This window comes from Aureobasidium melanogenum (genome assembly GCF_000721775.1).
Source record: "Aureobasidium melanogenum CBS 110374 unplaced genomic scaffold scaffold_13, whole genome shotgun sequence".
NCBI classification, from domain to species: domain Eukaryota; kingdom Fungi; phylum Ascomycota; class Dothideomycetes; order Dothideales; family Saccotheciaceae; genus Aureobasidium; species Aureobasidium melanogenum.
The window spans coordinates 331,072-348,274 of NW_024470065.1; the positions used below are offsets into that span (position 1 = coordinate 331,072).

At 49.8% G+C, this 17,203-nt stretch overlaps 4 protein-coding genes across 4 annotated transcripts; 2 read left to right on the forward strand and 2 right to left on the reverse strand.

The window, feature by feature from the left end:
- Positions 1–32: 32 nt before the first annotated feature.
- Positions 33–5,016, forward strand: M437DRAFT_50850 (kinesin family protein; the record flags this gene model as incomplete). The annotated part of the gene is made up of 2 exons (XM_041022085.1): positions 33–96; positions 158–5,016. The coding sequence occupies 2 exons, from the start codon at positions 33–35 to the stop codon at positions 5,014–5,016; spliced, it is 4,923 nt and encodes a 1,640-aa protein (XP_040878924.1).
- Positions 5,017–5,419: 403 nt separating this feature from the next.
- Positions 5,420–10,263, forward strand: M437DRAFT_50874 (putative ABC multidrug transporter; the record flags this gene model as incomplete). Its single annotated transcript, XM_041022088.1, has 8 exons — positions 5,420–5,614; positions 5,680–6,461; positions 6,512–8,244; positions 8,308–8,618; positions 8,692–8,855; positions 8,928–8,977; positions 9,079–9,475; positions 9,525–10,263. The coding sequence occupies 8 exons, from the start codon at positions 5,420–5,422 to the stop codon at positions 10,261–10,263; spliced, it is 4,371 nt and encodes a 1,456-aa protein (XP_040878925.1).
- Positions 10,264–11,176: 913 nt separating this feature from the next.
- On the reverse strand, positions 11,177–12,937 carry M437DRAFT_50558 (DRMBL-domain-containing protein; the record flags this gene model as incomplete). Its single annotated transcript, XM_041022029.1, has 1 exon — positions 11,177–12,937. The coding sequence occupies one exon, from the start codon at positions 12,935–12,937 to the stop codon at positions 11,177–11,179; it is 1,761 nt and encodes a 586-aa protein (XP_040878926.1).
- Positions 12,938–14,117: 1,180 nt separating this feature from the next.
- On the reverse strand, positions 14,118–15,966 carry M437DRAFT_50936 (MgPP2Aregb1, protein phosphatase regulatory beta sub-unit 1; the record flags this gene model as incomplete). Its single annotated transcript, XM_041022099.1, has 6 exons — positions 14,118–14,141; positions 14,199–14,761; positions 14,814–15,468; positions 15,523–15,620; positions 15,675–15,715; positions 15,920–15,966. 6 exons carry the CDS (start codon positions 15,964–15,966, stop codon positions 14,118–14,120), a joined length of 1,428 nt encoding a protein of 475 aa, XP_040878927.1.
- Between the last annotated feature and the right edge of the window lie 1,237 nt (positions 15,967–17,203).

Below are 17,203 nucleotides of genomic sequence, written 5' to 3' on the forward strand. Positions count from 1 at the left end.
ACACGATATAGGATATCTACAATACCGCCAAGATGGCGTTGGGCGGTGGAGGCAACATCAAGGTCGTCGTGAGAGTACGGCCTTTCAACAGCAGAGGTCCTTCCCCTATGCGCCTTCGACGCCGATTCATGACAGGACTGACATGGCAACTTCTTAGAAATTGATCGCAAGGCACAATGTATTGTGCAGATGAAAGGCGAGCAAACCGTGCTCTCTCCACCAACCAACATCGACCCTCGCAGCAAGAACGCAAAGGCCGCCATCGAGGGTTCCAAGACCTTCGCTTTCGACAAGAGTTACTGGTCCTTCAACAAGAAAGACGCCAGCTATGCCGACCAGGACAACCTCTTTGACGACCTCGGAAAGCCCTTGCTGGACAATGCCTTCGGCGGTTACAACAACTGTATTTTCGCATACGGTCAGACTGGTTCCGGAAAGTCCTACTCCATGATGGGTTACGGCCCAGAAGAGGGTGTCATCCCCAAGATTTGCAGAGCCATGTTTGAGCGCATTGAAGAGGCTCAGAAGGACAACAACCTCACCTGCACTGTCGAGGTCTCTTACCTCGAAATCTACAACGAGCGTGTTAGAGACTTGTTGAATCCCTCGACAAAGGGCAATCTCAAGGTTCGCGAACATCCATCGACTGGTCCCTATGTCGAAGACCTCGCCAAACTCGTCGTTCGATCCTTCGCCGAAATAGAACATCTCATGGATGAGGGTAACAAGGCCCGTACCGTCGCAGCAACCAACATGAACGAGACCAGTAGTAGATCGCATGCTGTCTTCACCCTAACTTTGAGTCAGAAACGCCATGATGCAGACACTGGAATGGACACGGAAAAGGCTGCCAAAATCTCGCTGGTCGATTTGGCTGGTTCTGAAAGAGCCCAGTCTACAGGTGCAACTGGTGCACGTCTAAAGGAGGGTGCGGAAATTAATCGCTCTCTGTCAACGCTTGGTCGTGTCATTGCTGCTTTGGCCGACCTTTCAAGTGCCAAACCTGGCGCCAAGAAGAAGAATGCTTCCATGGTGCCTTATCGTGACTCTGTCCTTACATGGCTTCTCAAAGATTCTTTAGGTGGTAACAGTATGACGGCTATGATTGCTGCTATCTCACCTGCCGACATCAACTTCGAGGAAACCCTATCAACGCTACGTTATGCAGACTCTGCCAAACGCATCAAGAACCACGCTGTCGTGAACGAAGATGCCAATGCACGCATGATCAGAGAGTTGAAGGAAGAATTGGCACAGCTTCGCTCGAAACTCACGACAGGTGGAGGAGCGGGCGAGGCCGGCGCCATTGCTAGTGAACAATATCCGCCAGATACACCTTTGGAGAAGCAGATGGTTTCCATCACACAAGCTGATGGTACGGTCAAACAGGTATCAAAGGCTGAAATCGTGGAGCAATTGGACCAATCCGAGAAACTGTATCAAGACCTGAACCAGACTTGGGAACAGAAGTTACAGAAAACGGAGCTGATTCATAAAGAGCGAGAAGCCGCTTTGGAAGAACTCGGCATCAGCATCGAGAAAGGCTTTGTTGGTTTATCAACACCGAAGAAGATGCCTCATCTGGTCAACTTGAGTGATGATCCGCTGCTCGCGGAGTGCCTGGTCTACAACCTGAAACCTGGCACAACGACGGTCGGCAATGTCGAAACAGCAAAGACCGCAGAAATCAGACTGAACGGGTCCAAGATCCTGCACGAGCACTGCACATTTGAGAACGAAGACGATGTCGTTACTGTAGTTCCTAGAGACAATGCAGCCGTCATGGTCAACGGTCAGCGCGTCGAGCAGCCTAAGAGACTGCGTAGTGGTTACCGTATCATTCTGGGTGACTTCCATATCTTCCGTTTCAACCATCCTCAAGAAGCAAGAGCAGAACGAGCCGAAGAGGGAAGTCGATTGAAGCATTCAATCACAGCAGACGAAATCGGCGATCCTTCGTCGCCATCACCATCTGTCAGCCATGGCCACGAGCGCTCATGGAGTAACGTTAGCAGACTGAATCCAGACTATGATCTGGACTCGAGAGCCAACTCACCAATGCCTATGCGCAGTCTAAGTGGCCGTGAGAACGACTACGATCTTGCTCGAAGAGAGGCCGTGTCATCGATGCTCGGGTCAGACCAGAAGATCTCCGCCCTCACAGACGACGAGTTGGATAATCTGTTTGACGATCTACAGAAAGTAAGAGCTGTCAGAAGAGGCAGACCAGAAAGCCGACTGTTCGACTTGAATGAAGACGACTCTGATTCGGTCAGCTCGTTCCCTGTCCGAGAGAAGTATCTGTCGAACGGGACACTCGAGAACTTTTCTTTGGACACTGCTCTCACAATGCCATCGACTCCACGAGACGACGACGAGGATGAAACATTACGCGCAGCAAAGGAGGGATTGCAAACGGAGCTTGAGCGACAAAAAGAAGAATATCGAGCGCAGATCCAGTCTGCTCAAGAGATGAATGTCGAGGTAGAAACGATACGTGCTGAAAAGATCAAGATGGAAGAGAATCTTAAGGCCGTGAAAGAGGACATGGAAAAACGACTCCAAGCACAGAAGGACGAATATGATCGTCAACTAAAAGAGCTTCGAGAGACTACTGCGCAGCCTGTGGATCGTAAGACTGGTCTCACAGAGAAACAGCTTCATCTTGTCAAGTCGTGTACCCAACACTGGCGCCAGCAACGATACGTCGCCATGGCTGCTGCTCTCCTCCAGAATGCAGCAATTCTGAAAGAAGCACAAGTGATGAGCCAGCAGATGGACAAGAACGTTGTCTTCCAATTCACCGTTGCGGATGCAGGACATACGTATGGATCGTCATACGATCTGGTCTTGAGCGATATCAGTGCAGATGACGATATGGCCCTGCACACATCACGCAAACCATGTACAGCCGTCAGAGTCATCGACTTCAAGCACAATGTCGTCCATCTATGGTCTTTACAAAAGCTACGCGCTCGTGTGCGCCTGATGCGCCAGGTGTTCCAATATATGGATAGGCCGGAGTACATCAAGCATTTCCGCCTGGATAACCCTTTCTCGGAGTCGTGCCTACCGCAGTATACTCGAATCGGAGACGCTGACATCTCTTTGGCTGCTGTGTTCGAATGCCGAGTGCAAGATTTCACCCTCGACGTTTACTCACCATATACTAACACGATGGTTGGCATTGTCCGACTTTCTCTCGAGCCTTCCTCAGCAGAGGCCCCCTCGTCCACGCTCAAGTTTAATGTGGTTATGCATGACTTCGTGGGATTCTCCGAGCAGGAAGGAACCGAGGTTCACGCGCAGCTCTTCTTTCCAGGCATTTCCGAGGAAGATGGCGCATCTACCACGCAGATGGTGTCTGACTTCGACGAAGGACCTGTGCGATTTGATAGCGTGCACAGCATGAGCTTGCCACTTGCAAGTCCGCGTGACTCGTGTCTACGAGTATCTGTGTTCGCTAGAGTCTCGGGTACGCACTTAGACAAGCTATTGAGCTGGGACGACATGCGGGACTCAGCAGCCAGGCCCTCGTTGAAGCGCAACAATTCTCGTATAGCGGAGCACGAATATTACACCGAAGAAGGACATGATGTGTTTGCCCGAATCCAAGTACTCGAGATCGGGGAAGATGGATCTTACAAGCCTGTCGAGGTTCTGCAGAAGAACATCATGGACACGGGCACTTACCAGCTCCATCAAGGTCTTCAACGTCGTATCACACTTGATCTAACGCACACTTCGGGCAATATTTTACCACTCCAGGAGGTCACATCGCTACGAGTCGGCAACGTCCATCTAATAGATCCGTCTGGCAAGGTTCCCGATCTGAGCTCGCAACAGAACGATGTGGTTCTCACACCTGTGACACCTCCAATCGTCCGCACTAATCCCGATGGCACAACCAACATTCGCATCACTACACACTGGGACTCTAGCTCTCACGAATCCCTGCTGCTAGATAGGCCGACAGCAGAAGGATACTGTGTCAAGCTGTCATTCGCATGGGTCATGGCTTCGCCCAAGCTGGCAGAGCCGATAGAGTTCGTGACAGACCTCGCAGTACAAATGAGAGGACGGTCTTTCATGCGTCAAACTTCGCTGTTCTCGTCACTTTTCAGTTCTTCACGCATTGTTCGCTCAACGAGTGGAACATTCTCCGTCACTGTAAAGCCAATACCCTCTAAGAGGGCTGGTGATCTGTGGCGACTGAGCACTTCAAGCACATATGTCAAGGGTGAAGAGATGCTCCAAGGCTGGTCACCTCGTGGTGTATCATTGATTCACGACTTCATTGACGGTCGATCGAGCAAGCGCAAAATGGCCGAGATAGATGCTGCCAGAGGTATACTAAGCTCACATAGCTTGTCGCTGGATACGATGCCTTCACCTGCGCCCGACAAGGCATCGATTGAACGGCAGGATCAGCTTCTGCGGAAGATACTCACACTCTGGAAAACCGATCCTGCTATCGGCAAACGAATCCTCACAGAGGAAAATACAGATTCACCTCGTAAGGGTGTGGCTTTCGCCTCTTCTGCCAACGGAGCAGGCATACCTTTGTCACTAGCCACTGTCCACTTTATACCTAAGAACCCATCTCTGCTCAAGGCTGGGTACCTACTCACACCTGACCCTGCCGCTCGAGAGCCCTCACGCTGGGTGCGACGCTATGTCGAGCTCCGTCAACCATACATGCACATTCACTCTGCGACTGCAACCGAGCACGAAGAGATTGGCGCCATCAATCTCAATTCTTCGCGTGTCGATGCGGCGCCACAAATCGCGAAATTGCTTAGACGAGAAGGTGGCGCGCCGACGGCAGTGGGCAGGCATGGTGTCCCTGCTGTCGCGGCGCCTGAAAACGTGTTTGCGGTATATGGCAATACCAAGGCTTGGGTGTTTGCAGCAAGAACGGAAAGAGACAAGGGTGAATGGATTTTCGCGATTGACAGAAGCTATATCGGCACGGAGGAATTCGAAGACGACGAGGATGAAGATGACGGATATTGAGTGGTGGCACGATGCCGATAGGGCAGCCCTGGCCCTGACTTATGCATTAGCGCATTTTGACGCGCTACCTCAAGATGCAGGAACAGTTTGTTTGACCTTCGATTTGTACTAGATACCCTTTTCAATTGTTTTTTTGTTTGAAATAATCATCTTGTACATCATCTCTATACCATGAGTCTACCTTTGGTTAGCTTCATCCTTCGAAGCGGGGTCAGTTTAGGCAACGGTATTCCTTATCTCGCTGCGCCGTAATGACCCGAAGACCAGCAACTCAGGTTTTCAGCATGGCGCAATGAGTATAGAGTGTCTCATCGCACCTTCTGTGATTATCTGGCAACTTGACACACTGCGTTGTTGAGTCGTCGGACGTCGTCAGCACCTGCCCGACAGCCGACGGACAAAAATGCCATTTGATGCGGGTCAGCACGACCTGTTCAGCTTCAACAATGTTAAATTCGACTTCAACATCCGATTCGAACAGCTTTTTCTCTCAATCGTACCATCCGTGCTCTTCATTGTCGCATCATCATGGCGAGCTGTCGCTCAATTTCGAAAGCCTACATTGGTCAAGGCACCGATCTTCCAGTCAATCAAATTGGTACGCCAACGATTATTGTATAGCATTCACCTCGGGTTGTATCACTGACAGCGTACTTGCCACAGGCCGCCATCACTGCGTATCTGGGCCTTGAGCTCACTCTTCTGGTCCTTGCATCATTGTCCAGATTCCAAGCTTCGAGTATATTTCTGGCAGTATCGGTTCTGAAGCTCCTATCTGCTTTGACCATGATCGCCCTCAGTCTTGTTGATCATAACAAAAGTCCACGACCATCAGTCCTCTTGGGAATCTACCTATCCTTGACCCTGCTACCAGACGCTACACAAGCAAGGACTTTCTTCCTGTCATCAAATGACGCTCCCGAATGGACGTACAGCAGTGTCTTCTGCGCTGCCCTTGGCCTGAAATTACTTATTCTCCTTCTAGAGGCCAAGAAGAAGTCACAATGGCTAGCCTGGGATAAGAAAGAACATAGCCCTGAGGAGACGAGTGGCATTTTCTCCCTTGGTGTTTTTGCCTGGCTCAACAAAATGTTCTTCGATGGTTACAAGGGAGTCTTGACGACCGATGATCTCTACCCCCTCGATAGCGCCTTGAATGCGAAAACGCTGCACAGCAAATTTGCGGCTCACTTAGATTATGCTAAGATCAAGGGCGACAAGTACGGTCTCGTCAAGACACTAACACGCACCCTTCTGGGCCCTTTGCTCGTACCCATCATACCCCGTCTGGCTCTGCTTGCGTTCACATTCTGTCAGCCACTATTCATCGGAAAGATGTTAGATTACCTCTCAAGCCCCGAACTTGACGCGAATATTGGCTACGGTTTGATCGGAGCCAGCGTTCTGATATACTCTGGAATTGCTATTTCCACCGCTTTGTACTGGTACGACGCTCCGCGTACTTAGCTAAATCACGACTGACATATGAACACAGGTACTTCTACCATCGAGTTCGCACGATGACTAGATCCGTACTCATTACTGAGATCTACCTCAGAACAACACAAGCTCGTATCGATGTCTCCGACGAGAACGCCGCAGTGACCCTGATGAGTACCGACATGGAGCGCATCGATTTAGGGTTCAGATCTCTACATGAAGTCTGGGCCAGCGTTATACAAGCCGCTATTGCTAGCTGGCTGCTGTACAACCAATTGGGCATAGTCTTCGTGGCACCGATCGGAATCGTACTTGCTTCCTTCATTGTTCTTGTGATCTTCATGAAATTCGCAGGGGACTCTCAAAGAGCATGGATGACAGGAGTTCAGAAGAGAGTGGGCTTGACCGCAACTGTCATTGGTTGTATGAAGAATTTGAAACTTTCCGGACTTTCAGGAGCTGTCGAAAAGTTCATACAGAAGCTTCGCGTTGAAGAACTTGCGTCTGGTGCTCGCTTCCGAAAGTTGTCCATTGTCGCTGCATTCCTCGGCTTCTTACCGTTTTTGCTTGGGCCGCCTTTGACTTTCGCTTTTGCACAGAGAACACTGAATGTCTCCAAGACCTTCACCAGTCTTTCATACTTGACGCTGTTGACGAATCCACTGACGCAGATCTTCCAAGCAGTCCCGCAAGTGCTGTCTGGACTGGCTTGCCTGAGCCGTGTACAAAGTTACTTGGAATGTGAAACCCGCGAAGACTTCCGCCGGATGATTGACAGAAGGTTGCGAAGTCTTGAGAAGTCTTCGGAACTCTCTCAAGAACCTGCAACATGTCATGAGTCACAGAGTGTGGTCATGTTCAAAGATGCGAAGTTCGCGTGGGAGGCGGACAAATACGTTCTGCACGACATCAACACACAGATCACGAGGGCAGCTCTTACGATTGTGGTGGGATCTGTTGGCTCAGGGAAGTCAACATTCTGCAAGGCACTCCTGGGTGAAATTCCATTCTATGAGGGCGAGGTGACACTCAATGCTAGTGTTCCACATGTGGGTGTTTGCGAACAAACAGCTTACCTCTCGAACGGGTCTCTCAAAGACAACATTATTGGGTTCTCTTCTTACGACGCTCAGCGGTACGCCGAAGTGATCGAGGCCACAGCCCTGACATTTGACCTGGACACGCTTCCACAAGGCGATATGACGAACATCGGATCCGATGGTATAACGCTGTCAGGTGGGCAGAAACAACGTGTTTCACTTGCACGAGCGCTTTACCTGCATACAGACCTACTTGTTCTCGATGATGTTTTCAGTGGCCTTGATGCCGATACTGAAGAGAAGGTTTTTGATCGCGTCTTCGGCCCTAACGGCATACTCAGGCAGCGCAGAACGACCGTCGTGCTCTGCACGCATAGTGTCAGCCATTTACCTTTGGCAGACTACATCATAGCTCTTGGAGGTAACACTATTGCTGAACAGGGCAACTTTGACAAGCTGATGAGCAGCCAAGGCTACGTTCAGCAATTGCGAACGTGGAAGCTTTCCCCTAGCAAGACTTTAGCTGAACCGACACAACCAAAGCATACTCAGCAGGAACCAAAAGTCTCCATACTGTATAAATCAACATCTCGAGCATCATCTTTGACAACCAAAAGTCGCGCTGCAAGACAAAATGGCGATGCAACTGTCTACAAACATTACTTAAAAGCTATGGGCTGGGTCTTGGCTACACTGGGGATATTCTTCGCAGCTCTTTGGGGATTTTTCACGAACTTTCCAACAATTTGTGAGTTTTGAAAAACAAGCGAAGAGGTTATGCATGTTTTTACTTACCATGTTGACGATTTAGGGCTCACTTACTGGTCGGACGATGTTGAGAAAATCCATCCCGCACACACTTGGGCTTACTATGCTGGCCTATACGCGTTTCTGCAAGTTTCTGGGCTCATCTCCCTCCTTTTGCTTGCTATCGTCATCTTCGTCGTCTCGGTTCAGAAGGTTGGCGCCAATATTCACAAGGATGCTCTACAGACGCTCATTCGAGCACCTCTGAGCTTCTTCACTGGCACAGATACAGGAGTTGTGACGAACCTTTTCTCGCAAGATCTCAACCTGGTGGATACAGAATTGCCAAACGCACTCCTAAACTTTCTGTTTTCTGTAAGTTTGCGAGGACTCAACCTGCTTGTACAGGCTGAAAGATATTTTGGCGTACTGACAAAACTCTGTGCAGGCATTCTCGGCGATTGGACAAGCAGCAGTCATGCCCACATCATCACCTTACATGGCTATCAGCTACCCGTTCTTGGCTGTTCTATTGTACTTTGTACAGAAGTTCTACCTTAGGACCGCTAGACAGTTGAGGTTGCTTGATCTGGAAGCTAAGAGTCCCTTGTAGTAAGTAAATCCACATCCTCGGTCTGAACGCCGAGTTTGACTTTATGAAACCCGCTGACACGATCTCCTAAGCACTCATTTCCTTGACACCGCCAAAGGTATCTCCTCTTTAAGAGCTTTCGGTAAGTTTTCAATTAGCATTCTAGGCTTGAACCATCACGAACACATCTGGCCCAACCACTATCGTGCTGTATCTGTAATCACTGCTGATTGAATTTATCAGGCTTTATGTCCGAAGAGCTTGACAAAAATGCACACCTGGTCAACGACAGTCAACGCCCTGCATACCTTCTGGTCATGGTTCAACAATGGTTGAATCTTGTGCTCGACATTGTAGTAATGATTATGGCTGCAGTCTTGACGACTCTTGCAGTTCGTATGCATTCTAGCTCTGGATTCACCGGTGCTTCGCTCGTTACTCTCATGAGTTTTGGTGAGAATCTTTCAGGTATCGTCATCTTCTACACAAAGTTGGAAACTTCTATCGGCGCAATCGCCAGGCTCAAAACATTCAATGAGACTGTAACTCCGGAAGACAAGGATGGCGAGGATGTTGTTCCTTCTTTGCAATGGCCTGACACCGGCACAATATGCTTGAAAGGAGTTTCTGCTAGCTACAGGTAAGAAGCCTTGATGGATTGACTCTCAGTTGTGCTGACTGGAGTATAGCAGTTCCGAGACTTCGAACGACGAAACAGACAACTTGGCGTTGAAGAACGTCAATTTGACCATCAACTCTGGAAAGAAGATTGCCATATGTGGTCGTACAGGCAGCGGCAAATCCAGTCTTATTGCCCTCTTCCTCAAGCTGCTCGATCCTACATCAGCAACGTCAGCCAACATCTCAATCGACGGCTTGCCACTTCAAAGGATCGACAGATGGGCTTTGAGGCAACGCCTACTTGCAGTACCTCAGGAAGCTGTGTTCCTCCCCGACGGAACAAGTTTCAAGGAAAACCTGGATCCGCTCAACGTTTCAACTTTTCAAGAATGTCAACAAGCCCTCGAATCTGTCGGTATGTGGCACTTCATTCTCGGAAAAGGCGGCCTCGTCGCAAGCATGTCCGCTGGAACCCTCAGCGCAGGGCAACGCCAACTCCTCTCCCTCGCCCGCGCACTACTCCGCAGACGCCATCGATCACAACAAGGCACCGATACCGGTATCTTGCTTCTCGACGAAGTCAGTTCAAGCGTCGACCAAGCTACTGAAAAAGTCATGCAACAAATCATCAAGACTGAGTTTGAGAAGTATACTGTTGTAGCGGTTAGTCATCGCTTAGACATGATTATGGATTTTGACAGTGTTGTTGTTATGGACAAGGGATGTGTTGTTGAAGTTGGGAATCCGCAAGTTCTTGCTGGGGAGATTGGAACTAGGTTTGGTGAGTTGGTGAGGGCTGGGGAGTAGTATGTCAGACGAAATCGATCTAGCTCTTTAGTTTGTACAATAACAAGTGTCTTGGTATCACCACTCTATCACGTGTCCTACCATATTCGAGGAGGAAGGAACAGGAAGGCAATACTCCACCAGAAACTCGACCCTCTGACCTTGAACTCAACCACAGAAGTTGATAGATCAGTTTTGGCATACGGCTGGGTCAAAGGCCGAGAAAAGCCGCCACTACACTGGTCTACCTTTTCAGGCTATTAGGTCCTACGAATGGGTTCGATATATACTTTCGTATTGGAAGCTTGTGCTTAAGAGGTTGAGGTCTCAAAGGAGGAAAAGGTAGGGATGGTTTCGTAAGGGTGGATGTGTTTATTTGTGGATACACGAGAAGCTGCGAGAGAATGATTATTCTGTCGCTACTCCTACTGACTAGACTAGTTTAGTAGTATTTGTTTGACGCCCTTAGCACCCGAATCACGGTTAAGAAGCTCTAACCTCACTTGAACAGAATACAATGACGTCCAGGCTCTATTGGGAGTCGGTAAGGCAAGACATTGCAATATACTTGCAAGCACCGAACAAAAAAAAAAAAATAAAGAAAAGGAGACGGGGTTAAGAGTTAAACGAGTGACTGTGAAAGATTCGACCTTGACTTGAAGATGATTAATGATGAAGATAAAGATGATGGCGGAAAAAGGGAGATATTCATGATCGGGTCCATTCAAGAGTGTTATCCCTCTCGATCATTAAGATATCTGGAAGAAGAGAGAAAAGCAAAAAGTCCTGTGATGAACTCCATGAACCCATAATCCCTACCAATACGTGCGCCATGCAAGCTCCCGACCCAGTAAGACATCAAAGAGCAACCCACCAAACTCCACAAACCGCTAACAATGCACCTCTTCCTACCACTAACCAAGAAGCCCTCGACTCACCAATCCTTAACCTCAAAACACCCATTCTTCTCCCTATGAGCAATCCACCTATCCGCCCACCCCTTCATCCGTTCCCTCCCCTTAGCACTCCCCACGTTAACAGTGGGAATGATCTTCTCAATCCTCAACGCCGTACAAAACATACTCAACTCTCTAAAACTGCTATGTTCAGAATACGGGACTCCAAAACATTTGGCCCTGTTCGTGGATCCTCGTTGTGGGGACAGGTCTTTAATGCTATAGGCAGATTTCCATGATGTAGAGTAGAGAATGTTGGACACGTTTGGGGTTTCAAGGCGGGAGGAGGGCGGTTTGTAGTTCCAACCTGAAGGACGGAAACCGATGCAACGGTCAAAGTGGTCGGAGTACCCTTGGCGATAGTCATCGAGGGTATCGGCGCGGATCTCGAAGATTGGTGTCATGTGGACTTGGGCTTCGCGTGGGTCGGTGGTGAGCAACGAGCTCAGTTCTGGGTCTTCCAAGGCACGACAGATGCGTTGTTTGCCTGGTGGAGCGTAGATTTTTGAGTTCAAGGCTTTGGCTATGCCGATGCAGATGCGTTCTTTGCCGATGGAGTAGGTGCCTACGACGACCAGTAGACGTGCGGCTTTTGTGCTGGTCAATTTGCCATTGTTGTGAAGCTTGAGTTCTGTCGACTCCGAGGGTTCTTGCTTGATCTCGATATCTGAGTTTTCTTGTTTGAGGGACGGTTGTGAATCTTTGCGGACGAAGCTTGCCATGCCTGCACTCTCTGACTTGAGTGTATCGAGAACTAGAGGGTCATCATTGTATCTCACACACATGTCGGCGCATGCCTTGATGACATCTTCTTGTGTCGGAAAGGCGTATTTGGGGTTCAGGTAGGTGGTGTCGAGGTAGCAGACATCAATCTTCTGCTCTTTGTTTTTTCCCGTAATGTGGTCTTGCACATCCGGTCGAAGCAAAGGGTGCTCAAGATGCATACGACATGCTCTGAAATCACCACAATGCAGGATGCGTTGCAGCTTTGGCTCTGGGCCTTTGGTCAATGGCTTCTCGAACAGATATAATGATGAGCCGGGACAATGGTTCGCTGATATCATGGTCACTTTTACACCAGGGGTACCTGGCACTTCTGTCGGCACCTCCCAATCTAGGGCGATGACATACTCTGGATTGACCCGCAATTGCTGTTTGACCAAATTGGCAGTGACCTTGCTGCAGTAGATAGGACCATGTGACCAAGTGCTCGTCAGACCGACGTAGTGATCACTGTGGAAATGACTCAAAAAGTAGGCATTACAGCCAGCGACGGCGCCATAGCGGAAGGCATCGACAGCAATGTTGGTACCGGGTAAGATCTTGTAGAATGGACATGTGCGTGTGTAGCTTGGTTTTCCACGAGAAGCATTTTCGGCAGCGGCAGCATTGGCCCATGCCATGTCTTCGGATCGACTAGTCATAAGCTTTGAAAAGGCGGAACTTGAGGCATCGCTACCGAGCGGTTGTGACTGGGCGGGTTTTGCTGGACGGGCAGGCTTCTTGAAGTGTGCTGAGGAGATAGTGGCTGGTGGTGGCTTTTCTTTCTTTATAGGCAACGGCGTCGGATTCCCATCTAGACAGTTGTTGACGTGTACGCCTGCATCTGATTCTGCTACACCAGCCAGACTGATGCTGCAGATGGGACATGTCGGGGCATCTGCTTCTGTATCTTCGATCGAATCATCTTGGAAGCTGTCGTCTTCTCCATTCTCGAGTTTGATCTGCTCTTGCTCCATCCACAATCTCTCGACGTATTCTTCACCCTCATCAAAAACATCATCTTCAAAGTCGTCAGTCGCCTCAAAGTCGCCAAAATTGTCTGTTTCTGCTACTGACGCGGAAGTGGGTTGGTGAATCAACGGTGGTGGTTCTCGGGGTTCTGTTTTGATGGTCATAGATGCAGCATCCGGGGTGGAGTTGTTGATTTCTTCGTCTTCGCTGTCAGACTCTTCCATAAAAGGGCCAGAAGAAACCTTGGTGACCGGTACAGTCTTGACCTCGTCGACTGGTGTGGGAGTTTGGGATGTAGGCTTAGACTCGTCCAAGCTATCGACTGGCGATAGCTTCCGCCTCTTTACAGGACCATCTTCTTCATTGAAGCGTGGTTCTTGCTCTTCCGCAACTTCGACCTCGTCTATCACTTCCGAGCCCTTGATCGGTGAAGATCCTGGATTTGCAACAAACAGACCATCATCTTTCTTGAAGAAGGACAAGATGCTGGCATTGGGTTTGACTGGTGCTTTGACATTCTTGGCCGGTGTTGACTTCTTCGAATTGGCGTTTCCTTTGACCGAGGTAGATATCTTGGGCTGTTTTGAGCCGCTGGTGGACCGTGGTGGCACAGTCCTAGTAGCCATGGGTGGCGATTTGGTCGTTGGTATAGCGGGTGGCGGCTTGATCGAAGGAGTGGTGGTGGTATTGGGTGGCGACGGCGGTCTGCCTACGGATGGAAGCACATGTGATCCTGGCGGTCCTGTTCTATTCTCTCGTGGGTTTCGAAACATGAAAGATGGCGTCTTCTTGTGTCGACTTTTGCCTGGACAAAAGTCACTGATGACGCTGTTGCCGAGGCCGTGTCGCAGCGCGTTGATTGCTTTCGCGACACGATTGCCAAGACTTGGTTCAATCAAGTAAAGGTGCTACTCACAACACGGCACACATACAAGTCATTGACATTAGAATCGATACGATATGCTTGTTTGCATTTTGGTCTATGTGGCAAGAACGACAACTCCCCATCTCTGTCACCAACATCTGCTTCCTGACCCCGCCAATAATGCTCCGTGTTTCACCATTTGCACCATTCTTGACATGCTGATCCGCCCCTTCTGTCAAAGAAGTTTGAGAATTACTACTAGGAGATAAGACGACGGGAACCTTGAAAGCTAAACAATCATGACTGAGTCTGTAATAACTCTAGAGCGCCGAAAAGACAAAGAGCTAGAACGTGTCGCGTCAGTCGTGTTCCCAAAGCGGCCGTCGAGTCAAGATACTCACATTGTTAGTCGCAGCAATGGCAATGCTATCCTCAAAGGGATGCCAGCTCATGTGCAATATCTTCTTGTTGAAATCAATTGCATCCGCGTCCGTCTCCTTGCGCATTCTGCTTCCCTGGCCAGCCGGGCTGTTGGCTCTGCTGTTGCCCTTCTTGTCCTTTGCTCCATTCATCGGTGTGGGGATTCCAACCTTCTTGGCCTTGAACGCGCTCTTATCGGCTTGCAGTACCACTTCGGTGTCTTTGCCCGCTTCTGATGGATAGATCATGAAGTTGTTGTTGTAAGATCCCGTCATGACATTCTTGGCATCGCCCGAGAAGACGACTTCGAACTTGTCAAAGATGCTGTCGTTCTCGTATGTGTCGCAAAGGCGTGGTCGGAGGTGTTCGTGGATAGGAATTGTCTTGACTGGTTGTCTCTCCATGTTCACATCCCAAATCTTGACTGTTAGGTAGTCGCGAGACAAGATGTAACGACCGTCATGTGAGAAGCGAACATCCGAGATGGATGAGATGATTTCTGAGAAGAATGACCTGGACGATGGATCTTCTTCTTGCTCGAATTCTGCCGGCTGTCAGTGCTTTTTCATGTCGGTGCCTTCTAAATCAAAACTCACGCTTGGCGTGTGTGTCGCAAAGAGCTCTCTCACGCATGTCAGCCAACTTGATGGTTCCCTTGCTGCTGGCATACATGAACCAATTGCAGCTGAGTGGGTGGAATTCTGCAGCAGTAATGACCTCGGTCAGCTCCTCCATGTTGGCAGGCTTGATATCAACAATGTTGAAGCTCTGATCTTGAATGTTGAGGTTCCACAGGTTGATGCGCAAGTCATCACTGCTGATGTATGTTTCGCCATCGCTGTTCACAGAAATGCTATTGATGTGGTAAGCGTGGGCGTTGGCGTACACGCGGCGAGGTACAGCGGCAATGACTGTGTCGTGGTGTGTCATGCGAGGGAAGGTGAGGTCGGCGGTGCTGCGGAAGTGCTTGTTGGGAGCTCTGACGGGACCGCCACCGACAGCACCACCAGCACCGGCAGGAGTGAGGTCTTGCGACAGGTTGTTCTCGGCCACGACCTTGAGGGATTTTTCAAAGACCTTCCATAGCTTGATGGTCTTGTCGTTGGTCGACAGTAGGTAATGCGAGGCGTTTTGTCTCCTACACCACTTGATCTTGTTGATCTTCTCTTCGATTTCGAGAGACTTCAGGTAGTCAAACTCGGGCTCATGTGATTGGAACTCGGTGTGGAACTTGTACTCGCATGTTTTTTTCTTGCCCGTGTCAGTAGGTGAAGGCCTTTCGTCGGGAGCGGGGATGGCTGGTACCGTCTCATTACGTTCGAAAAGAACAACGCGACCACCCTTGTCGCCAGTGGCCAGGTAGTTACCTGTCTGATCGAACTCGACCGTTGAGATGATGTCGGCTGTGACTTGTCAGCGGCGCTGCAGGATGGTGGGGCAAGTCAGGCATGACGGACCTTCTGTGATATCCTCGACGTCTCCCTTGTCACCAAAGCACCTGTACGTGTCGTGTCAGCTTGGGCTATCCTGCAATGGCTTTGTCGAATCTTGACAGGTGATCGGTGGAAGTGGAGGATGTTTTCAATAGCAGCACGTGTGAGTCGACAGCGGTCCAGTGTCGACCAACGAAGAGCTTGTCGGGGAAGGCCTTGCAGAGAGAATGGACAGAAACGAGGCAGGACAGGGACAAGGGAAGACTCACTGGGTGAACTTCCATGTCGGAGGCTGCTGCGAGTCTCCGTCGACCATGATTTCTGCTTGTCCTGGAGCGAATGAAGGATGCTGTCCGGGAATTGGCTAAGTAGCTGTGGCTAGACTGATCTCGCAGGGTGATGCTAGCAGGATGGAGAGGTCGGGTCTAGCAGCAGTGTAGAATTGGAGCGGATGGAATATGGATGGGTTGCAAGCTTCAGCTTCGGATGATGTCAGGCAGAGGAGCAGCAGCTGTTGTGGATCGATGGCGCAGCGCAGCGACAAGAGGAGCGAGTCGACGAGGGTGGGCGGATTAGCGGGGTGATTATCGACGAAGGCCGACGCAAGTGTGGATTGAAGGATGGCTTGTTGTTTGGTGACGGGGAGGTCGTGTACGGGCAGGGGTTTGGACTGCGAATTGAATCAAGGGAGAGGGCTCTTTTCGCGGGGCAGACACAGCGAGACGGCGCTTTTTCCAACAGAGACGCCAAGAGTCGAGATCTGAATTCACTTTCAGCTCCGATCCAGCTGTACCAGTACACACCCTGTCTCTTCCTGTTGTTTTGTGTTTGTCACTCGAGACGCAGTTTTGTCAAGACGTTGTTGTTCTAGAGCAGTATTTTGTTGTTGCCCACAGCTTGTCAGAGAGACCTAGCACCCCGTTCATGCAGCGAAGCTCTCGTCTTTGTCCCGATCCGTCCAGCGTCGTTGTTTCAGGCCAAAGCTGACATTACACACACCGCAATCGAGAAGCTCAAACACCACAACAACATGCCTTCAATATAAGAACCACTTTGTCTGGTGCTAATCGCTCCTTCGTGCTGTCACCGTCTTTGTAGAAAGCATCCGAGTTCCGGGCAGGCCTTAACACTACAGACGACGGCTGGAACCAAACACTTTACTGTGTGTTCTGGCCGCTCATCGAATGTTTTTCTCTTTGTTGCTGTCTTTGAGCTCTGCCCGCATGAGACTTTTCTAGACCAGGCTATCTCAAATCCCTCTACTTTGTCTCGAAACCACACGAAAATTAACTACTGAGAAAGCCATACTCCGAGCAGAGGCTTAGGGATAGCTATAGCACAGAACCTGTGTCGACTGTACAACTAGCACTTGACTATAGGCCACGCATGAGTACCGCACATAGGGGTCCAAACAGTGAGGTGGCGATTAGCTGGCTATGTTTACCGGATAGCAAAGCTTAAGGCAGTGTTGATGACCCCTACTATTTTCCGTGGAACTTGCCTTCTATTGCAAAGGTCGAGGTTGTGCAAGTTCCATGTCATGTGGTTGTTCT